The sequence below is a fragment of the Haliotis asinina genome, chromosome 9 (genome assembly GCF_037392515.1).
Source record: "Haliotis asinina isolate JCU_RB_2024 chromosome 9, JCU_Hal_asi_v2, whole genome shotgun sequence".
NCBI lineage: Eukaryota > Metazoa > Mollusca > Gastropoda > Lepetellida > Haliotidae > Haliotis > Haliotis asinina.
Genome location: NC_090288.1, coordinates 9,217,519 through 9,243,120, shown reverse-complemented (window position 1 = coordinate 9,243,120; position 25,602 = coordinate 9,217,519). Strand labels below are relative to the sequence as shown.

At 38.1% G+C, this 25,602-nt stretch overlaps 1 protein-coding gene across 3 annotated transcripts in view; it reads right to left on the bottom strand.

Moving 5' to 3' along the window:
* The window catches only part of LOC137295573 (suppressor of tumorigenicity 7 protein homolog), a 64,012-nt gene that overhangs the window by 5,849 nt on the left and 32,561 nt on the right, over positions 1–25,602 (bottom strand). For all 3 annotated transcript variants that reach the window (XM_067826980.1, XM_067826981.1, XM_067826982.1), the window contains exons 3-13: positions 20,022–20,175; positions 17,123–17,293; positions 15,855–15,933; positions 8,038–8,092; positions 6,309–6,408; positions 5,810–5,907; positions 3,263–3,374; positions 2,509–2,581; positions 2,167–2,269; positions 1,690–1,840; positions 575–667 (exon numbers count right to left, since the gene is read on the bottom strand). In XM_067826980.1, coding sequence (XP_067683081.1) covers positions 575–667; positions 1,690–1,840; positions 2,167–2,269; positions 2,509–2,581; positions 3,263–3,374; positions 5,810–5,907; positions 6,309–6,408; positions 8,038–8,092; positions 15,855–15,933; positions 17,123–17,293; positions 20,022–20,175 — 1,189 coding nt within the window. The remainder of the gene's footprint in view (positions 1–574; positions 668–1,689; positions 1,841–2,166; positions 2,270–2,508; positions 2,582–3,262; positions 3,375–5,809; positions 5,908–6,308; positions 6,409–8,037; positions 8,093–15,854; positions 15,934–17,122; positions 17,294–20,021; positions 20,176–25,602) is intronic.

Below are 25,602 nucleotides of genomic sequence, written 5' to 3'. Positions count from 1 at the left end.
TGGATAGAGAAATACCATGCAACATGTATAGCTGGATTTCACACAAGGATGAGTGAGTGACTATGTGTTGGGATTTCCTGGTTATTGAGAAAGTATAACAGCAGGTCAGCTAAACGTCTCAAGAAACTAAGTGATGCAGGTCTCAAACGTTTGCTACTTTAGTGAAAGTTATGATCACGGTCTAGTACTGACAATGATAATATCCAGACAAGAGGAGATTTGAAACAATCACTTGACTCCAAGTGTAAATGGACCTAACTCTGTAAAGAGCCTTGCAAATATCAGCAAACTGAGAAGATCTGTTTATCCAACGACAGTGAGAAGTCTAGTCTGTATGGTATTGGTAGCAGAATGAAAGTCTAACCAATACATATTTATACCCTTACTTTCCACTTCATGCGCAATACATCATGACTGCAAAGTGCCTCATCAATTTTCTGACATTTTTTGGAAATCTAAATTTGTAATACATTTCCCATTCATCATATTTTCAAAATCTGGATTAAAATTTGATTCCTCCCAAACCATGATGTCTGGGCTGCCTGCCCCTCCCTGTCTCAGTGTGTATACGTACAAGGCAGCAGTTCTCTGTCAGCACTCTCTGTACATGTGGGGTAGGGGTAAAACAGGTGCCCCTTCTCTAGTGGGTAGGGAATCATACGGAATGCTGCAATACACGAAACAAACAGCTGAAGATAATTCCACCAAACATAACAATAACACTGAACAATGCATTCTTAGGCTTACTGGAGACACTAAACTACAGTAGTAAAACCTTTGAAACATTGTTATGAAACGTCTTTTATTTCTTACTTCAAAACATTGGGTTCAGGTTTATCCTTACTTCTCAGTCTATGAGTACTGCTTATCACTCATAACAGGATTGACAATCAGGCTCAGCAATTGATCAATAATCGATTTTAATCCTAAACTCCACCAAAAAATTCATGCGGACAAAAACAGAATTCAATCATAGCTTTATGCAAACGAAACAGACTCTGATTAATACTACGATCAAGACAACTGAGACTACTTCATGTAGAGATACGCATAATTTTTACACTGCAGTTCTTGGAGTCAGGAACCTGCATGAGATGTTTATGTCTTGATTTAACAAACATAATGATGAGAAATATTCTTAATGCGGCCACAACCACAAGTGAGAATGATCAGTTGATGGTTTGTTAATCACTCCAGCACTACAGTCCACATCCAAATTTATCATATTTGCGAGCATTTACATTCAAGAAAGTTCTTTTACAACAGTTCATACAAATTTTTCTTATACATGAACTAAGTGAATAGCTTACAACACCATTTTGAGCAGTGTTCCAGGTATGTCACAGTTTGTGTCAGGAACATCTAAAGTGATTGTGGGTGAAAAGTGACGAAGGTTCACAGGCTTAATAACCATTACAAACAAAAAAGTCCAGGCTTTTTTTTTTACACATGATCTTTGCTAAAAAGCCTAGACAAACCTTCAATCATATCTAAATGTAAAGATTTGCAACCAATCAAGCTTATGCGATTTGGCTTGCTGCGCACCTGAGGTCCCTGACCTAAGAGCAAGGGTCCATGAAGCCAAATAATCAGACATAATCACGTTGAACCTTGGATGTGAAAATCAATCATAACATTCTGGAAGCCCCTAGGGATGCTAAACAAGAGCAGACATGACTGTGTACTTACTGCCTTCCCATGTACAGTGGAGAAGATTTAGCGCACCCTCGACCCTCTTCCAGTGTTGGAGGTGGAAAAACGCATATGCTAGAGCTTCGCTGTCTCCTCGCTTCAGTATATGTTCAGGTGGAAGCACCAGACTCTTCATTTCTAATAAGTACTGAAACAAAATATCAGGTGTCACATTATCATTTATAGCACACTTCCAATGAGAACATCAACAGTATTCCAATACAATTCTTATTTTGTATATTATCTGCTGGGTTTGTTACAAAATCAAGTGTACTAGTGAGATCAGGGTTCTGTTTAACACTGCACCTCAAAACTTCTGAATTTTGATATCAAAGAAAGTATCCAGATCATTTTTGGTTGGGTGAAAAGGTAGGGTTGGACAAAGAAGGGACATAACTCCATCAACCTTAAAAGACAATGGCTGTCAGGACATGTTGTTTTGTCAGGGGAGACAACTCCTGTAGCAGTTATTACCTTAGGAACATGTGGATTGAACTCCACTGCCCTGTGTATAGCTTCCACTGCCGTCATCTCTGCTGTGCTGAGACCTCGTTTGGATGCTATATCAGGGGAAAATCTGGAATAAAATATTGTACATTGTGTTCAGAAGGACTGACACACTCAATTCTGGGTCTCAAAATATAAACTACAGACTCATTCTTTCATGTTGATTTTGTAAAAGTTAATCCATCAGATTACTATGGTAAATTCAGGAACACCTTATCATATGATATTAAAGCTTTCCTTCAAATATGGTAAAGAACAACATTGGTAGTACGGACTGTCCAGGCCTCCAATATGACACTTGCTACTTACTTATCTGCTACAGCTCTTGCTTTAAGTAATGCTGCTGTATAACATATAGTAGCTGACTTGGGGAGGCTGATGTCTGAAACACAAACAGTGAGTGGTTTGCTTTCAAAAATATACATGCATTTGACATTCGTACACTTGATTTCTTAACATATCTGCATTGTTTTGCTAATACCAGAGTACTACTGCCAAGGTCCCTTCACAATGCACCATTAAATATGTTGAGTGAGTGAGTGGGGGGGGGGGGGAAGTGAGGGAGCCAGGGAGCCAGCCTGCCAGGGAGCGAGCAACATTTCAGTCCCTTCCAGAAAGGGTCTTTCATGAGTTCAAAGAGATGAGCATTTGTTGTAGCCATTAATGCCAGACCCATTTTGTTTCCTGTTTTATGGACTTGCCTGTCCTATTTTCTCAAGAATAAGAAGAAAAAATAACACAGTAATTTTCTCATATCAAAAAATATAATCCTAATGTTGTTACTGTCCAAAAACATAAACTTACAAGAAACTATTTTTAGACTGTTTTTTCTTGCCCCCATATACACTTTATAAATTGCCAAAAGTAAAATACTTTGAGTATTTCGAAGGAATATTACTTTGATCGGTGATTTTATTTTGAGTATTTTTTTCTCCTGCCTTTAGGTTTTCAGAGGACAAAAATCTCTAAAACAAGAAAAAAAAATTGGTCTGGCCTAAGGCAAGGTCACCCTTTTACAGAAGGGTGTGTCCTACATGGTCAGCCAACAAAGTGGTCAACTCACCATCATATCTGGCCAACACTGCCTGAACATCAGCATAGGCCTGGAGCTCTAACAACAGCTCTATAAGGTTCTCATGGATGTTGAAGTTCATCAAAGGGAACTCCTTCATAAGCTGTAAAAAAACGATGAGAGGTTAAATTTGTTAAAACTTATTTGCATTACTTCAAATTTAAAACTAAGTCCTGAAAAACATGAGATGTTACCTTCTTTCATCTCATATGAAGGTAATATTTCCTCTCCTTAAGTCTAGGACTACATTGGTTTACATTTATAAAACATGACATAATTGAATTGTACAAATTTCTAATCTTTCCCACATACTGCATTTCTGCTAACTGCTCTTGAAGGCAAGTGAAAACGGTTATGGCCCAGGAAAGGGAAATCTGGACCAAACCTCCTCAATTCGGTTTCGCTTTCGCAGGAATAGTCAAGCTACAGTGAACACAGAATTTCTCATTCCCAGGACTCTCAATACACAAGAAGAACAAGGAAATGTGAGCCGTTGTCTAATGCCATAGTCAAGGCAGAAATTTAATGAATATATAACACTAAATGACTGAGTACCAGGCTGCTCAGCAGTTAGTCACATTGAGGTGGATCACTTAAGATGGAGGATCAGATCAGCAACATGTTCTGTGTAGTCCATGACAACAATGATGTTGTTGACCAGGTCAGGGACTGAAGGCAGATGTCATCAATATTCCTGTATTTCCCTTCCAGGTGAAGAGGGGCAGTCCAATGTGCTCAGATCTGTTGGATGGCGACTTCCACTGGTTTCACTGGAACAGTTTAACGATCTCAAAAATTTTCAGATGGCTCTTCCTGGCAAGCTTGTTTATCATGTGGTTCCATCCCTCAACGATGCTGGTGGTTCAATGTCCAGGATTGCCAAAGTGGTTCCAAACTTCTGGTCCAAACTGATGACCTTCCACCCATGTCATGGTAACATAGTCCATGAAGGCTTGGGCTTTTGGATCTGCATGACTGTCAGCAATGGTATCAAGCCAGACGTTATCTGGCTATCTCACTAGTCGTTGAACCACGTCTTCATCCTTGCAGTACGAAGCATGATATTCCTTCTGCACACAGCGCCAAATGCACTGGGAAAATTAAAGGAACATCCTCAAGTAGGGTGTTGGGAAATACACTTCTCACAGAATTGTGGGCGGCAAGTCTGGAATGTCCTTGGATTGAGGGAACAGTTCAGCTGATGGGCCATCTGACACAACTGTTCCAAGGTCGTACTGTATGTATCCTTGGATTTATTTGGCAGGAAACAGTTGACGAATGACCTTGATACTCAGCATGCAGTGTGTAGAACTGCTCGAACAGCCGGGATGCTGAGGAGAAGGTGCCATCGCCAAACACTGTATCTGCTGCACAAAGGCACTCAATGTTCTTGTCTGCTGTGAAGATGCTTAGCATCCGGCGACTACACAGCTCTAATACTTCTTCTATCAGATGGTTTTCTTACACCGATACTCAAACTTGTCATAGAACAAGTGCTGGCCTCCTCTCAGTGTCAATAAGCATAACCCTGATGTGTGCATTTGCCATTTTGATAAACAAAAATTCAGTGAGCTCCGTATATAGGGCATTCCACTCTCAGTTATTCTCAGTTACCTTAATTGTAAAAAGAGCCTGATTTATTGATTTACTGTATCTTTATGAAAAACAACTCCCATTCAGTTTCGTCTCCACTCAGCTAACTCAGGAAACAGGAAACTTCATTTCAGTCAAGAGGCTCTCTCAACTGCGTGCTAATCTGAAGTGCGGTAATCCTATGTTATCATAGCAATTCGCTTTCAAAGCACTTCTAGAACAACTTAGGTTTTCACTTTGCCGGGAAAGGGAATTATCAAAATTTCGCTTTCCTCGTCCGACACCATGAAAACAAAATGTGTATCCCTCACGTTTGTTAACACATAACACCTCATACAAACACAACCTTTTCAGGGTTAGGATTATCATTAGCCCTTATCATTCCACTACACAGTTTTACCATTCTTGCTGAAGATATCCCTTATCATTCCACTACACAGTTTTACCATTCTTGCTGAAGATATCCCTTATCATTCCACTACACAGCTTGAACATTCATGCTGAAGATATCCCTTATCATTCCACTACACAGCTTGAACATTCTTCCTGAAGATAGCCCTTATCATTCCACTACACAGTTTTACCATTCTTGCTGAAGATAACCTTATCATTCCACTACACAGTTTTACCATTCTTGCTAAAGATAGCCCTTATCATTCCACTACACAGCTTGAACATTCTTGCTGAAGATAGCCCTTATCATTCCACTACACAGCTTGAACATTCATGCTGAAGATATCCCTTATCATTCCACTACACAGCTTGAACATTCTTGTTGAAGATAGCCCTTATTTTCCACTAGACAGTTTTAACATTCTTGCTGAAGATATCACAAGAAATGACAACTGTATTATGTTTCCCTGTCGTAATGGGAAATGGAACCACATCAAAGACACCAGATCCTGAATACACATGTGAAACTAAACATCTGGTGCAACTACTTACATCTCTCATCATTTTGACTGCTTCTCTTGTCCGCCCGAGTTTGCGGGCACACATTGCTAGTCTCCTCTTTATATAAACCAAAACATTGGTATCTCTCCCTGCAACACACAGATTGTAGACAGCCATGTACAAAAGAAATCATATTCATATCATGTAGGGATTATCAGATTATCCAGATTATCTGGATGTAACACTTTTCCGGATTACTGTCAAAAATTGTTTTTAACACATGGGGGTTCTTGTCATTCAAGTTTAAAGGAAAAATTCTTATAATTCCTTAGATCCACAATATGAACAAAAATAAAAGAGCCCACTACCTCCATTAAATTTTACTGAAACACTTTTTACCATTACCAAGGTTACGAAAACTGTATTATTTGATGGAATTTTCTAAAAACTCTTCATTTAAGAGGACAGGCTTTTGTGTGTCCACCAAATACACTGGTATGACATATAGTGCAAAACTGCAAGACTCAGAAAAGAAGAATGCCTGACTTACGATGTAAAGCTTCTAGCTGTGAGTTCTGATGCTGTGTTTGCTGTGACTTCCTGTATGACGTTTCCGCTGCCTTGTAGGCTTGCTTGAACATCTTCTCACTCTGTAACCAGGGAATCACGGGTCAGTGAAGGGAGAGTGAGGTGTGAGTTAGTTATGGGTGATGGGGTGAGGTGAGGTGAAAAGGGGTTTAATGTCAAACTTGAAAATATTTCACTCAAATGACAACATGTGAGTGAGTGAGTGAGTGAGTTTAGTTTCACGCCGCACTCAGCAATATTCCAGCTATATCGCGGTGGTCTGTAAATAATTGAGTCTGGACCAGACAATCCAGTGATCAACAACATGAGAATCGATTTGCGCAACTGGGAACCGATAACATGTGTCAACTAAGTCAGCAAACCTGACCACGCGTTCCCGTCAGTCGCCTCTTATGACAAGCATAGTCGCACTTGAATATCCCACTCCGACTCATTATACTGAGAGCTGACCGGTCCTAGTTACACCCATTAAGCCGGGCAGGTACCAACAAGTACCAGATTTTAACATGTGTTGGTATGACGTGGCCAGGGATTGAACCCACAACCTTCCGCTCACTGGGCGGATGCCCTATCCACTGCATCGCAGAGATGGTCTTATGAGTGATGGGTTAGTTTGGGGTGGATGAGGATTTGTCACAGCGGTCACACTCATGGTTAGGAGATATTCTATGCTTCAGGGTTGTGTCGAAATGCCATGTTAAATCCTATGGTAGAACAAAGTCGAGCGTGGGGTAGTTATCAAAACAGATTGGAAACATAAACATGATTTGGTTTGGTTTAGGTTGGGCTTCTTGATTTATGCCGCACTCAGCAATATTCCATCAATAGGGTGGCATAATAAGCTGGTCTTGCATTACACCAACAATCTTCATTACAAATACCTGCTGGGTAGTTTAATGAACAGGATTTGGCTCTTATGCATGCTCTAGAAATCAAACACAATACATTCAGCTGGTATCAGAGACTAAGATGAAGTGACAAAATGTCAATATACTGTAACTAAAACGTTTTCAATAATAATTATTATCAATACATGAGCATGACGCTTACACGCCAAAGAATATAATCAGAGCGAACCTGGTACTTGTACCTTGGGTTGATCCTGACATCAAAGGGAAACTCTGCTCATAAATTTATGGTATGTTCTGTGTGCTCTGAACAGTCTGAATAGAAGCAGACAATCCAGTGATCAATGTTCTCCATGAGTGAGCTTTAGTTTTAAGCCGATTTTAGCAATATTCCAGCAATATCATAGCACGAGACACTAGAAATGGGCTTCACACATTATACCCAGCGGGGAATCGAAACCGAGTCTTTGGTGTGACAAGCTGACGTTTTAACCATTAGGCTACCCACCATCCAAGATTGAGTGAGTGAGTGAGTGAGTGAGTGAGTGAGTGAGTGAGTGAGCGAGCGAGTATGGTTTTACACCACTTTCAGCAATATTAAAGGTATATCACACCAGAAAGGGGCCTCATAATTTGTACCCATGAGTGTATTTAAGTTGGATAACTTATGCCCAATCAGTTTCTTCAATGAATAAAATAGTTTCAATCATTGGAAACCCAGGTCTTCAGCAGGACAAGTGGATGCAGTGGATGAGCTACCTCATCTTACCACTTTTACTTTGAACATTTAAAGAAAATGGACTCAAACAGAACTTTCTTCATTGAGTAGATGATAATTCTCACCTCTAAAATAGTCTGACATTCCTCTTCTGCTAGAAGCAGCAAAGCTGTGGGACACCTGAAACACAAACACGGTATCATCATCATCATCATCATCATCATCATCATCATCATCATCATCATCATCATCATCGTCATCATCATCATCATCATCATCATCATCATCATCATCATTATTGGAGATATCTCTGAAATATTGAAGAAACTGTGAAAAAATCACTTTCTTATATTCCTAACAACAGTGAGGTGAATTCATCTACTAATGGTTTAATCTGAAGTATTTCTAATGCCATTCTCTATATGTAAGATATTTCAAATAAACTAAAAGTATGATAAATAATGGTTCATCCAGTCTGGAGTCTTTATGGGTTGGGTTTGGGTGTGGGTTGGGGTGATGACGATTTTTATAGAGAAGCATGTCAATGTGAATGAACCTGCCTAAGAGTTATGTATTAAGTAAGTGACCCCCAATGTCATGAACAAAAGACCTCCCCCTTCTCACCTAATCTTCATGTACAATTTCTTGAATACATTCTTTTACAAATAGCTGACTCATCCCAACACCTACCCAGTCCACCCCCCTCCAAAACAGCATGAGAACAAAATCTCACCCCTTTGATAAAACAGAGCAAATTCAACGTGGTAAAATGAGACAGTACCTGAAATATTCAAGCAATGATCATGACATTCTAACTAGAAACAGTACAATATGCATGGAACATATGTCATATTTGGGATTTCACTTTCTTAGTAAAGTACAAATTCTAGTACTTTTCTCGGTTGAGTCCCATCCGGGATTCGAACCCGCACCCTCAGAGTCAGGCACCTAATCGCCAGCACACAAAGTCAGCCGCCTAGCCCGCTCAGCCACCGCGACTTCCACAAAAATGAAAGTCGGACAACTGGTAGTCTAGACTGCGTACTTTGTGTACCCCTCTGATGAGTGTAAATTGGCACGGCTCCCACGGCCGAAAGCTATGATTACACGATGCCATTTAGAAAGTGGTCAAATGCAACATATGTCATATTTGGGATTTCACTTTCTTAGTAAAGTACAAATTCTAGTACTTTTCTCGGTTGAGTCCCATCCGGGATTCGAACCCGCACCCTCAGAGTCAGGCACCTAATCGCCAGCACACAAAGTCAGGTTCGAGAAAGTCGGATGGGACTCAACCGAGAAAAGTACTAGAATTTGTACTTTACTAAGAAAGTGAAATCCCAAATATGACATATGTTGCATTTGACCACTTTCTAAATGGCATCGTGTAATCATAGCTTTCGGCCGTGGGAGCCGTGCCAATTTACACTCATCAGAGGGGTACACAAAGTACGCAGTCTAGACTACCAGTTGTCCGACTTTCATTTTTGTGGAAGTCGCGGTGGCTGAGCGGGCTAGGCGGCTGACTTTGTGTGCTGGCGATTAGGTGCCTGACTCTGAGGGTGCGGGTTCGAATCCCGGATGGGACTCAACCGAGAAAAGTACTAGAATTTGTACTTTACTAAGAAAGTGAAATCCCAAATATGACATATGTTGCATTTGACCACTTTCTAAATGGCATTGTGTAATAATATGCATGGACTTTCCTATTCTTCCATCAAAAAGAAATGTTCTGTCATCTCATGGATATGATGTCAGTTGTGATTGGCAAGTTTTGAATGTCACTGTCCATTTTTCATCAACTAGATAGAGTTCAAATACTTAACTACCCTGAGATATTCTGATCTTTCATTGGGCCCCTAACAAAAGAACACAGTCCACATTCCTTTTTCCTGGGTGACAGAAAAAGAGAGGCGGAAATTAAGAAGAAAAAAAAAGGACTTTTGACACTTTTGTTAGGGTTGACTCCATCTTCGTATTTGGGAAAAATACAGAGAGAAATATTTTGTTAAAAATGGTAAAGAAAAGGAAAAAAAAGATGTTTTTATAACACAAAAAAGCCAACCTATGTTTTTTGTGTATGTTGTCATCTCAAACATGGTTTGTATTTATTAACAAGCAGCAGAAATAAATAGTTGAAAATTAAAAATTAAAATTAAACTTTGACCCTCTTCATTTACTAAGTCCTATTGTTTTTTGGCCAAAAAGCAAATAAAAGGTAAGAGATCTTATATGACACCTGCATTAGATTGCTAGCTCTTATGATCATTGATTCTTCAATCATTCTTGACTGATCGTATACAGTAGTAACTTCAAGCATGTTGTTTGATAATTGACAGGATACCAACCAAATCACCTGTGAACACTTGTCAGAAATACAGTGTCCAGGATGTATTTCTGAGAGATCCTACCTGGTTTTACATTTATATCAATTTTTATTTGAATTTATTTCTGAATAAAATTATTTAGGATTGGAGGACATTCAAGGACACAATGGTGACTTGAGTTAGCATAAGAAGAAGAACAGAACACTGATGTCTCAGCCACTGCCTATAAGTCTGAAGAGCTCAAGTTCATTTTTAAACAAACTTTAATTTTGCTGGAATATTGCTGAAAGCAGTGTAAAACCACTAACTCACTCTAAACAGGGATGCCAAAGTTGAGCAAGTATCCCTGATTTGACACAGAAAACGGACTCTGCACAAACCAGGCCTTTTTCTGTTCCCTTTAAGACAAGCAGTGTAACAATAAGAACCTGTTTGAAAATTGTTGGTTTGATACGACCAAAGATCTGGATTTCTGCTTGAGACACTCTCTCTGCTGGACAAGGGAGGGGTCATTTGAACTGCAGAAGAAGGCCAAGCTATCCTGCTGTGGAGTACAGGGCTACTTGGCCAGTTGCTTACAGATATTAAAACAGGCTATAGCAATAATCAATAATCACTGCTATTTCGAAGGTCACACTGAAGTTGGCTTCCCTTTAAATCACGACAAAGATCCAGGTTTTCGGGCCCAAAGACGAAGTTATTTACACGAAGCATAGACACGTGACAACCCAGCTGGTGATGCAACCGTTGTATTACTGATGGTGTCTAGGGACATAGTTCAATCAATACAAGACTAAAAATATCCCCTGTACCCATACCGACTCCCGTCTGACGTCGAAGGATGAGGTAGTGATTCGCCATATAGGCGCAACTAGGTTCTCTTTTAGTCGTTTTACACAATCACACTGCATGTTATTTTTGGTAGATATGGTTACAGAAATAGTAGTTTTTTGTCACATGTAAAAAAGATTCAGATTGGAGTCATTTATAAAGAAGTGGGCTTTTTTTTGTCAAGAATGTATGTTGGATCTGGAAAGAAATGTGACAGATAGGTGCTTATGTCAGTCTTTTTGTAAAATGCTTACAAAGAGTTTCTAAATTTGGAAGAAATCATTTTTTTTTTTCTCGCTTGACAGGTTTGTGAGTAGGCATACCACAGATAAGACACTTGATATCTATATTTTCAACCAACAAATGCTTTTATCAAATAGGCAGTATCAAACTGGATTTGACACTTGGACACATAATTCATATCAGGTATAATCAAATCTTAATGTCACCTTTCATTTTTTTCTTGATTTTTTCCAACCTTTACAAAAGTGAATGAAGACAGGGATTGACGTTGAACATACATAAAGGAGCTTGTTCACTGGTGGCATTTCTCATAAGACTGAGTGAGTGAGTTTAGTTTTACACCGCTTTTCACAATATTCCAGCATTACTACAAGGGCCACAAGAAATGGGCTTCATGCATTGTGCCCATATGGGGAATCAAACCCACTGATATTCAGCATGATGTGCAAACGCTCTATCCACTTTGCTACCCCATCGCCCCTCATAAGACTGAATAAGTGAGTAGAATATCGACATTTCCAAGCAAACATGGAGCAGTTCTACTCCAGTTACGTGACAATGTCCCTAAATAAATGATACTAGGGTAGATAATTAAGTTCCAGGTGGGCAGCATGAAATCAGCTGAGCCTCATAGGACAAGCTCGGACTGTTAGATAACAACTCCACCTTAGAATCCACACATGGGAAATGAAGCCTTCTTTACTTATTCTGTATTAACATGCGACATCAAAATCAGTAGAAATATGTTCTTGTCACCTCTAAAATAGTTGTGAAACTTCCAATACTATAGTGTACTAATGCCATTCCTGATAATCAAAGAAAGTGTACTAATGTCATTCCTGATAATCAAAGAAAATCTCTGTACCACATCTAAGTCCAAAACCATGGGAATATCCTACATATCACTAAGGTTTTGGCATCCCTAATTAATAAGACTGCCTTAAACATTCCCAATAACTAAAAGCACCAAAAGACTATACACGGCTGGAAATAACCCATTGCCCAACGTCCCAGTCTAGTGTTTTTTTCTGTCGGGCAAGTTAATTAGTATATCACACTGCACTGGTGTCCAGTGGACATTCCATTGTTAATTATGTTGTTTATCTAAATAATCAACAAGAAAATTGACTAGTATAGTGGGAAAACTTATCAGGGCAAGTGATTTTGCAAGTGCCACTGTACCGGGGTACATTAGCAATTCAAGAAATATTTCCATCCGTGACACATAATATATGAATGCTAGCAATGGCTCACTATCTCAGAATCACTTTACTGCCTAAATTACATTAAAGTGTGTGTTTTGAGTTTACTAAAGACACCACTGATCAAAGATCAACAAATGATTTCAATTTTAAATGTTTACATCCTTAGTTTTAACAAATTCACAAAATTCAATTTGAAACCACATGAGTATGTAACTGCATTAATTTCATCAATTATGAAAATGTCTCCCTCTGTCATTTTTGCTAAATAATCATAGCAAACACACTAACATAGATACAACCAGTGGTTCAGACAACAGCCTCAGTTACTCATAAACTTATATTGGCTATTTCTGTTCTTCTTGGGATCTTTATGTATTTTGATAATTTTTGGACCAGTTTTGTCATCAAAGAAAATAGAACTGCAAATTCCTGCACAACTTGACAGAAAGCACGATTCCCTGAAATTCATCTGGTCAGCTCCTGTACACACAAAGTGAGGGCTAACTCCACGGACTCATCTTCCTCACAGACTGTCACTTCATGAAGACCTTCCCCCCCCAGACATATCTGTTGATTTTCCTGTCAAATCTCTAATGTATACAGTACCACATCAGCAGATAGCTTTCAGCAGTTTAGTCAGTACTTGACAAATACATCCATCCTGTCTAGCTCATTAATTAAAGAGGCTGTGTGATCATTCCACAGACGTATGGGATTTTACTTCTTTTGATGAATGTTCCTATTTGAAGTAGTTTGTGACGTCACTGCATGAGGATTAAGTTTAGAAGGAGCTGATGAGAACACAAAGTCGAAGACTCACAAATCAATAGGAGCCTTTTGTCTGTCAATTAGATGCAGTTTCAGGCTATTATTGGCACTGTTGGCTGGATAGTGGGGCAGGTATTCTAGAAAAAGTGACATCCTTAAAACAGGGAAGTAATCGCGATGGTCCTTTGGGCTCAAAATACCACAATGGTTGATGCAGTTTGTGAGCAATGTGGTTTGGCAATTGTTGAGTAAGCACCTCTTCACCTTTCACACTGACTGACTGATAGTTTGAATTGCTCATGGTTTAACACTGCACTCAGCAATATTCAAGCTGTGTAGCACTCATCTGTAAATAATCATGGCTTGACCTGACAATCCAGTGATCAACATCATGACCATCTATCTACACATTTGGTATATGATGACATGAGTCAACAAAGTCAGTGAGCCTAAACACCCAATCCCTCTTACATGCATGGGTTGCATGTGAGTGAATCCTTCACTTCTCAGAGCATAATATATATTCGTAAGTAAAATATGTTTAAAGAGTGGGTAAGAGAGTAATAGATGCTTAAAGAGTGAGTGAGTGAGTGAGTGAGTGAGTGAGTGAGTGAGTGAGTGAGTTGAGCTGAGCTGGGTTTTGTTGAGTTGAGTTTTGTTGAGCTGCATTTTGTTGAGATGAGTTTTGTTCAGTTGAGCTGAGTTGAGTTTTGCCGTGTTGAGTTAAGTTACTTTTTTTTGAGTTGTTTTGAGTTTTCACTTGAGGTAGGAATGAATGAGTTGTCAATTCATGGTGGATAAACAACTCCATCTAAATATGGTAGGGTCATTTCTATGTAAACATCTGAGTGCATTTAACACAGTAACCATTAATAGGTTTATAACATCCAGCATGACAACAGCAAGCCAGTCGATATGCTTGAAAGGAAACACTCAACCTGCTAATATCGTATGATGTAACGTCCCTACAGTAACACCTGTCGATAACACTGAGAGCCTCACAGCCAGATGCCTCACATTTAGTGATAGTTGTAGTACATTCCCTTCCAGCAAAACATTCATCTGCGCTGTACAACATCAAAGCCTAATAGCATCGGTCTCGTTCATCAGGCTCCAGGTAGTTTTCTATCATTCCCATTCCTGATATTTTCTTTGTTGTCAAGAAAGTGTTACTCCCTGAGGTCCAGAGTAAAGGGAAATTTGACACCAAAGAGTTAACTTTTAAATAATTCCGCTTTAAATGCTGTTTCAGTTCAGTCCTAATTTGTATGTGTTCATGTTTCAGCTAAGGTGTCTGACATGTTACAAAACTCACAACAGTGCTATACATGTCTAATTAACACTAAGCGAGACATGATTGCTGTTTGGGGAATAATTCACTGTGTTCATGTCAGTGTGATACCTGCACACAACTGGTAATTACAGATGTGATAAAAATACAAGTACGCAAGTTGAAATGGATATTTTTGGTAATTATGCAGAGTGTTGCTTAACTTTTATAAAGATTTAATTTCACTTTCAGGAGATAAACATCATGTGTTAGCCAATTTCTGGGTGTTATTGAGTATTTGAAGCACAGGAATATTTCATTTGAAACCTCCTTCTGACCCCGTCGGTTCAAAATGCATTCCCATGCTTCAAATACTCAATAACACCCAGAAATTGGCCAACACATGATGTTTATCGACATTGAAAACACAAAAGTAAACCACAGGGTTTTACTGTCTGTACTCGTTTACATCGAGTACGCCTACAGCAGTGAAGTGTCATCAGCTAGCCGTTTCGGCTGGTTCCCATGGTAGCCTCTGGAGTTGCTCATTTGTGACGTCATTCTAACTTTAAGTCACAATATGATTTGAATGACTTCACCACTGTTGATGACACAACAATACAATTGTTTGCGAGGTTTCTACGTGTCAATACACAGTGAATAGTTTTTCAGTTTCCGTGAATCTAATACCATTTGATCATGTTTTTCAACCAATCAGATTACAGAACACATTGACTTTTGGTTTACAATTCTCAATATAGCTTGCTTTGTTGAGACAATCATACATGCTGTCTGAGATATGAGTGAATATTGTTTCACGCTCGACATCAAGATGATGGTGTATCTGGTGTAAAAAAAATATATAGGCCAGACAAACCAGGGATTAACAGCATGAACAACACTCTTCACCATCAGGGAATAATTTGGTAATACCAGACAGGTCATGCACAGTGATGGGTGTGTTTGGGTGAGATGGTTTGTGGAACATAACACAGAGTGTTACTACCATATCTCGGGTCAAAGAGAGAGAAGCAAATGGTATGATTCTGGATGTAGAAAAATGATTTGTTGTTGCTCTGATTAACCTCAACGTTCCAGTAACATGACTGTTGTCTATACATATTCCAGTCTGGACCAGAAAATCCAGTGACTGACAACATGAACAGTGAGGGTCAGACCATCTGATAGAGTTAACCACCTCTAAGGACAAGAATAGTTAGTGGATTATTCTGAACCAGATCTTCAAGGAGGTGAAGTATCAGGAGATTCCAGAGATAGAAACCAGTAGATATACTTACTCAGAGTTTTTCTCCAATGATTCATGTGCAGCTTTTATCCTTGACTGAGGGTTCCTCTCCCTCCAAGCCATCTGCATAACTAAACACACAATACAAATACACACTGGTGATGTTTTACTCAAAAGTCCGTTCAAATTAAAGCGAAGCGGGGTTAATCATTTTGTGTAATTTTGTTTATTTGTGGTTCTAACACTGCATGAAGCAATATTTTAGCTGTATCACGGTGGTCTGTTAGTCAACAGTATGGACCAGACAATCAAGTGATCAACAGCATGAGCATTGATCTACACAATTTGGATCCAATGAAGAGCAATAACCAAGTCAATGACCCTGATCCTGTCAGCTATCACTTATGACACGTATGGATCACTGAAGATCAGTCCTCATCCGAGTGTTCACATGTTCACATGTTTAGATTATTTCACTGATGTTGTGATGTATTTGTGAGTTTGTGTGAGGAATCTTGTTGCTAGTTTAACTTCATCAATATTCCCCTTACATAATGGCACCCTGACAATAATGAAGTCTGAATAGAAGCAGACAATCCAATGATCAATGTTGTGAGTGAGGGAGCTTTAGTTTTATGCCGCTTTTAGCAATATTCCAGCAATATCACGGCGGTGGACACCAGAAAATGGGCTTCACACATAGTACCCTTGTGGGGAATTGAACCCAGGTTTTTCGGCTTGAAGAGTGAATGCTTTACCACTAGGCTACCCCACCAATATGAAGTGAGGTACATTATCATGCCGTCAGCCAAGACCCATTAACAATCATGGCACTTCATAACATATGGGGATAGCCTTGTGGTTAAAGGGTTCACTAACAATTGTGAATCCTTGGGTTCAATTCCCCACATGGGTACACTATGTCCCCACCCTGTAAATCTTTTAAACCAACAAAGGTTGCCTGGGAGTCAATTTAAACTGAAAGTCCTAGCAAGTTGCTATCTTTCATAGGTGTTCCTTTATTTCTGATGATCAGTGCATGAAGGATATACCAAAAGAAGCAAGAGAAAAGCAAAGATGAATGAGTCTTTTTTTCAGATTTCTGAGGAAAACTTGAAAAACCTTGAAAGTTATTTGAGTGAGTGAGTGAGTTGGGTTGTACACTCCTTTTAGCAATATTCCAGCGATGTCAAGACACTGTATCCATGTGGGGAGTCAAACCTGGGCCTTCTGTGTGTGAACGAACACTATAACCACTAGGCTATTCCCGAAAGTTTACGAAAACATTGATCAATGTGATATTTTTCTTACTCTTCTTACTTTCATATTCTGGTTTTCCTGCGTCATATTCACAGGTAAAAAACGTCTGATGATCTTGCGCAGAGAGATTCATATCATAATACGTCAATGGATCTTTATTTGTTGCCCAAATAAAACGCTGGTACTCCGATCCACGGAAGAGGTTAAGAGGATTCCGCCAAACTTTGCATTCTGGAAATAACACACAGGGTTAGTGATTGCATGCAGGATATTGATTACGCTATTCTGATGTAAATATTGGCCAATATTCACCTACGTGACCTGGTATTTAACATCACATACTGAGACATGCTGACGAAAATCTCATAAACATGGCTTCAATGTTGAAAACTACATCTAGCACTGAGCAACGAAAGATCTGGAAAATCTTTTGTTATCGATCCAGAATAGAAAATGGAGAGAATAATTCAAATGATTATTCAAGAGATGATGAGAGCTTCCATTTCATGATGTGCTGTCATCAATAAAATAAATTCATGTACTTCACTTCGGTATATCTTTTGAAATAATAATAAAACTCGTAGTTCAAAATACAAATATCCATGGTACAGCTAAATCATTTTAAGTTGCCAAAAGGCTATTAAATTTATGAAGAGGAAGACTGAATAGACATGTTTTTAGCAACTTCATAAAGTAAATTCCAAAATTTAAATGTCAGATATGGAATTTAAAGATGAAATAGTGCAAACAGAGTATTTCCTCACACTTAAATATGTCAGTTATCCAATGAAATCACAAAAAACACTACATAATTAAATACTTCTTTGAATAATTTAGAGCAAAATGTCAATTTCAAACAAATCTATATAATCAAATGTTTATAGTCATAGAACTAAAGTAGAATTAAAATAATAGATGAGAAGATGTCACTTAAAACAACATTTCCAGGCTGAACACAACCCCAATGTGAGTATTAAATGAACCAAATGGCCCATCACCTGATGTGTAAAAACAAATGTAACAAAATACATCCCCGAGTATAGATTTCCAGAAAACTGCTCATACTCCATTACCATTTGACACTAGCTTCCTGACAACTGTATTTTCTGCTAACATTCTCAAAAACATTTTCTGAGTGGCTTTGACAACATCAGACTCGAAATGCATGAACATGAAAAATACTAATTCTGATATCCATTGACATGATGGTCGGAGTTCATTATATGACAGCTAATTTGAGAAATTTGATTACCCTAGACACCATACTTTCCTAACAAAGCTATTCCAATACTTTAATCGATACCTCTGAAACTCTATGACATGGAAAATAATCAGGCATATACTACTCCAGCTGGCTATTTACATAGATCATCAAGGTCAATAAACGTTCACTAAATATTAATTGATCTTTTTTTATACATATCAGTAGTCATTAATAATTGGTCCTATTCACAATATTCAGATTATCAATCTTTTTAGCTGGCCCTATACATTACCCAACATTAGCCAAGGGCCACATCTATGACAAGAGAAAGCTATTTTGGTCCTACACGTAGACTCTCTCAAAGAAACCTTCTCAAACATTGTCAAACTGTCAAATATCAATTATGATAAAGTGGCAATCCTTGCTACAAATACGCAATAAATGGCCAAACATTTATTGAAAGCATCACATATTTCTATTGAATTACAGTGGCATCACTCAATGACAAATGACAGGTTGTTGTCCAAACATTAGCATGTGAAGGATATGGCGATTAAATCAATAATTCAAACGAATGTCAAACGAACACAAATATATGAGGTTAATGTGTAAGTAAATATTCCATATTTGTCAGAGAAAGTATCTACACCTGAACAAATGAAGAAACCATTACGGCTGGTATCACATTCGTATTTTATGAGTTAATCAATATCATTCCTGAACCTACAGTATCTCGGCACCGTCTCCCAAACAGGAAGTGGTATTTATATTTCCGCATGTTGTCTTACGTGCATGCAATTAGTGTGAGTTATATGAGTTTAACGACTCTCTGAACAGTATTCCAGTTTCATCATGGTGTCAGCTTGATGTGAACAACGCAGACCGGTCTCAGACATTGATCATGCTGGCGAAACCCAAAAGAATGGACATGGTGTAGAGAAACAACAATCACATAGAAAAAAGATTTCATAACCTCTACCACGCCTACCTTCCCTCCCTATGTAACTTGAACAAATGTGACAAAAGGGTTACAGAATGGACATGGTGTAGAGAAACAATAATCACATAGAAAAAAAGATTTCATAACCTCTACCACGCCTACCTTCCCTCTCTATGTAACTTGAACAAATGTGACAAAAGGGTCACCTGGGTTGACTACTAACATTATCGATAGTAAATATTTGACTTTAGATAAGTAACTCCGAGCAAAAATGCGATGAAAATGAACAAAAAATATCAATATCTTCCATATCTCTGGGGAGAGCTGCCTTATTGATTGTAAAGCCAGGTACCAGGGTTACTCTGAACTAAGTTAACAGAATCCAGATCATGAAATACAGCGACCACCAAAAACAAACCAACTCAAAATGATCATACATTCTCAGTCTTACTGCCCTAGCCTTTACTCTAAACACTTTTCAAGAGCTTTTAATTCTAGTTACTTTTCATGATGGCGTCCCAGGGCAGTTTGAGATAAAACGGCAAATCCTTGGTGTGTGGTCCTTAAGACAGACACAGAAACACTCTTTTCTCTGAAGAGTTATCTCTCTTTGTCGTGCCTGGAACCAATTACTATGGGTTTGAATTCAGCCTGGGTTATGTTTCTATATTTTTTAGCACCATTCTTGATCTCACTTGTTCAGTGAAGTCTTAGACACATTTCATGCCTTCCTCCAAAACTAAGGTGAAACTGGGATAAATCAACTGTTGAAAGTGATGTAAAACTTATTCATTTTTTAAAGGTTGTTATACAACCTGGCAGAGTCTGTTGTTGTGTTGTGGATGTGTTGCCACTGCTAGGGGTCTCAGTCGTCCCCTCCCCGCCACCCAGTAGGGGGGATATGTGATTGAGGGACACCTGCTCTATGAAGGAAGTCCCATATTTCTTGAAGTACCACCACTCAAATATCTGAAACAAGAGAACAAATATTTCAACAAATTATATCACTCAAACAGAAAAAGCAGAGGTAAGGAACACGCTAGAAACTGATCAGAACTGACCAATCCCAAGTTTCAACCAATGAGTTGTATGTACTTACTGCTCACAGCTGCATGCTCCATGACAGAACTGTCCCATTCCTGCTACATCTAGCAGCTACCCTAACATGGCCAGGTCCCCGTTTCACAAAGCTCTCATAGTGCCACAAGCTCTCATAGTGCCACAAGCTCTCACAGCGCCACAAGCTCTCATAGTGCCACTAGCTCTCATAGTGCCACAAACCTCTCATAGTGCCACAAGCCCTCACAGTGCCACAAGGCTCTCATAGTGCCACAACTGTTGTAAGTCAACGTTTATAGGAAGTATGAATGCTAAGAGAAAAGTTACAAGATCTTAGGCTTACAGCAGCTTTGTGAAATGAGCCCCAGGGTAATGATTTACTTTTGTTTTTTTTACACCTGTAAGTAGCTTATCTGAAGCTTTGGAAAACATAGAAACCCATTGTCATACAACATGTCACAAGCACAACACATTTTGAAAAAGCTGGATATTTTGTAATCATCTGAATTACAGTTGAAACATATTATGTGTATGTGAAAGATACATTTCCAGATGGCCCCTGGGATGAACAATCACACAAATTACTGTCCAGTGGTTAATTTCACCACTGACAACAAACACTGCTGAACATGATGCTAGAACATAAAACAAGGTTCCAGATTGGTATCTACAAATCTTAAGATCCAAACACTTCCCTTAGCTGTGGAGAGAGATGTTTCCATGTATGTTCTATCTAGTATGACACACAGTGAACATATCATCCTCAGTCCAAACTACTGACTATATACTACTCAACAGGAGTTAACAACACCTGATTGTTTCATATTACTGCACTTGATCTGCCATGTGTTCTTCAACTTCTTTTGAGCAGCATACATCATGCATTCAGTACACGAACAGATCCATAACTCATTGCATATTTGAGAAAGATGATCATGAGTAGGTGATTCTGTTGGCGTTTCCTTGCACACTTATACAACATGTATTCACAAAGGAGATGATTCATAATTCATAAAAGAAATACCTCCTTTCTCAAAAATAACTTTTTTCATGTAATGAAATCCCAAAGTCCTGACATTTCATCAAGAATGGCGTCAGAGACAACTTCACGTATAGAACTGACATCAGAGACTGGCGCAATACAACAACAGATGCATAAATGAATAAAGAGCCAATGAAAATTCAATGGTGATCCCTGTTTAACCCATACCTCACAAATGGCTGGAATGTGAAAATCACTTCCACAGATCATGGAAACATCTAGTCTAAACTATATGGATTTATAGATCAGACTGCCCCTACATTAAAAAATTCACATAACAGTCCTTTTATTGATAGAGAGATTTAGTGCAACATTTAACCGTTTCATCAACATAACCCAAACAAGACGACTGCAGATCCTGCTTCAACAAAGGGAGATTAACTGCTGTCATCATTGCAGCATGTTGAGCGAGTCCAGGGGACCATGAAATAGATACCACTGAAAAACGGTATGGGATATTTCATTTTGCAAGCATACCAAAAGCCAATGCACAGAAAAAGTAACATATACAGATGAAATGGTTGCAAAGAATTGGAATAAACTGTCATGTTTTCAATTGCTTTCTCTTCATCAAGTGTTTCCTCCTAAAATACCTTCATCATTTGCATTTTATCAACCTTGTAAATCCAATATCCCCTAAACTTTTTAATGATACATATCAAGTGATAAGTTCTGCAGGACTTGTTGAGGAGAATACTTTACAGGGGACATACAGGACGAATCCCTCCTAGTTAAGACAGTTCCAGTAGTTTACTGTTTTTTCTACCCATCATGGAATTGATGTGAGAGTCAAATGACACTAAATTCTGGATATTTTACCGAAGAACTGTCCAGCTACATAATAAATCCATGACTGTCAAATAGCTTAAAGATCACACATACTCTAGGGGGGTACAAATACATAAATCATTTATTGACATTGTTATCAAAGAAACCCCATTAAAACTAATTATTTTAACATTTGATTACCTTAAATTGACCTTTTTGACAACAGAGCACAATTCTCTGACCTGTGAATGAAATTTCAACCAATCAGAGGGGTGCAGCTCTGTGACGTAATGTGAGGTATATGTATGTGGGTTGCTGTAATATTCATCTACATTTCTAGGGGTAGATTATCTTGTTTATAGGTCTGTTTAAACCTCCAATCGTGACATTTGTTTTGAAAAATGCAATCTACGCTTTCACAATCTACTGCAATTTAATTTTATCACCTGGTTTGCTTATCACTTGCAAAATCACTTCTTGTCATAATAGCTACAAATCGTTCTGTAACAAGCAGTGTCATGCAAAATCTTTTTGGTCATGATTCAAAAACATATTTAAGTACGAGTATCAAGTAATTTTGATCTTTTAATTTGAAGAAAACAAACCATAATCTAATTGATTCTCAAACAGACTCTAGACAGGGACGCCACAATCTTTAAAAATGGTGGCACCCTGTCACAAACATCTGCAAGTTTGAGAATAAATGATATTTAGGATTGTTTTCACCAAGTTACAAAATTTAAACTACTTTATCCTGGTAGTAAGATGTGTATTTGATTGATATTAGACAAGAGGATTTTGCATGACATTGCTTATAACATACCAATTTCACTCTAGGAAACAAAGTTGATGTTAGGGTAATACTACTTAAAATATTATTGTCTCTTCGACCAAAACTTCAATCACTTCTGAGCATGAATCCTTATGCCACAAGCTGTGTCACACAAAAACCTTTTGGTTATCAATCATTTACTTATAAGTAGTTTTGATTTTATAACTCCATGAAAACAAATCTTACCAGCATCTTCTATCTTGGAAGCAAGGAAGGTGTCCAACCACTTGATTTAATACTACAGGCTTCCATAATGCTTGCTTCGAACTCAAAAACAACATCTTCAGCACGAAATGAGGGGTCCCATGGAAATCTGTGCATGGCGACACCATCAACTGACACCTGGGAGCATTTGACGTGTCTTTCTTGACTTCGAGAAATCAGCAAATTGAAGAGCTTGTTACACATTTTATATACAACTAACTGAAAATCCTTACATCGAGTAAAAGAAAATCTGAACAACTTCCTAGTTGTAGTAAATGATTGATGACCAAAAGGATTTTGAATGACACAACTCCTGACATAACGATTTCTTAATCAGAAGCAAGGTTGTGGTCGAAATGACAATAATATTGTAAGCAGTATTATATTGACACCCACCTCGTTTCCAAGATTGAAATTGTTATGCTATAAGCAATGTCATGCAAAATCCTATTGTCAATCAATCAAATACATTTTTTATTGCCAGTAGAAAGTAGTTCAGATTTTGAAATGAAAACAATCCCAAATAGCATTTATTATCAGACTGGTGGATGTTTGCAAAAAGGCACTGTCATTTTCTAAAATCATGGGTCACTGTCTAAAGCCAGTTTGAGAATCAAATAGATTATGGTTTGTTTTCATAAAGTTAGAAGATCAAAACTAGATCCTACTCATAGTTAAATATAATTTTCAGTCATGGCCATAAAGCTTTCATATTTCAAAACAACTGTCAAGATTGCAGGTTAGACAAACCTATAAACAGGATTATCTATCCCTGAAAATGTACATGAATAGTACAGCGACCCACATAGGTATGCCTCGCATTATGTGATGGGGGCGCTCCCTACTGATTGGTTGAAATTTTGTTTGCAGGGGAAAATTATGCACTGTTGTCAAAAAGGTCAATTTAAGGTAAGGAGTAGTTTTAATGATGGGGTTTAATTTAAATAGAATAAATGATTTATGTATTTGTAATCTTCTAGAGTATATGTGATCTTTAAGAGATCTCTGCCATAATGATTTCATATTTATATCAAAAGTGTTGATAACAAGTGCAAAAGAATATTTGTACTTTGAAAATAAACAAAAACTGTGTGATGATATAAGTGAGAAACTTAGTCTGTGTCTAGGCTGATGATGGGAAATATATGAATTCCAATTCTGGTTTTGTTTCACACAATTCTGATTCACTTTAGTTCCAACATAAAATGAGAGCCACAGGATTTCAAGTTACTTAAATAGAAATTTAGTGCATGTTCATCATTCTTGTCAATTTCCATATTTTATAATATATATAAATACAAACAGACATTCAAGAAGTAGTTATTGAAGTTTAGAATCCACCTAGTGAACAAATTAATAAACATAAATGATTAATGACATATACCATGAAAAGTAGGGGATGTTGGACTTACAAGACTGGTAAAATACAAATAATGAAGAAAAGGAGGAAATAGACTTTGAAAGAAATTAATGGAAAATCTAACGATTTATTTTATTCCTTTGGAAACTGTTTCATCTACATGGATATATGTTACTTTTTCTCTCATGCAGTGGCTAGTGGCATGCTCGCAAAATGTAATACTCCCATACCTATTTGGAATAGTATATGTTGAAAATATTGATTAAATAACTACACAAAAATGTCAAAACATCATCCCAGTTAATTGTACTATTTCATAAACCTGACAAGACATTCTTCATTTGAACAATAAAACCAAACACAACTCTCTACTGTTCACCATCTTTTTACCAATACTAAAACTGTCAATGACTTAATGAAGGCTAATTGTCCCTTGTCACAATCAGTATAAATTCTTAATGACATCCCCACAATTAGGTACTGTCACAAAATGAGCTTTTAGAAATCTCTGCTGTTTGGAGAACTCTAAGGCCAAGTTATCCACAGACGGCCATTCTGGTTCATCTGCCATCACTCTCCCTGCAATGCTCACTCATACATCCGTCTGGCGTCGGGGCCGAAAAATCAATACACGATTTGAAGAGGCAACAGTACAGGCCAGAAATAGCCTGGCACTGTGTTTGGTATTTAGCCAACAATTCAGTATTCCGTGATGCTTCCTTGTAATGAGGGAATGCTTCATGGTGATATCGGCCATTATTAAAACTGACCTTGTGATATCATGTAGGCATTACACGATGACACTGGACCATCCTTGGCTTGTCTATGAGTCTGTGTCTTTTATTGCTATCTTGCTGGAGCAATGGATGCAATAGCTCTTGCTTTGTACACAGATAATAATCGTGGGGGTGCAGGTAAGGTCTGGGGATTTGCTTCTGCTGATTCAGAAGCTGATATTGAACACGATGCCATTTACGAGAACATTTGAAACTGGGCAATTAAAGATATCTATTCTGCACAAAAAGAAACTGTATATGAATAAATCACCTACATAGTCACTTTGGAGCTTACGAGTATTAATGTCATATATTTGCGCAGCAGTGGTAAAAATCAATGACATTAGGAGAAATG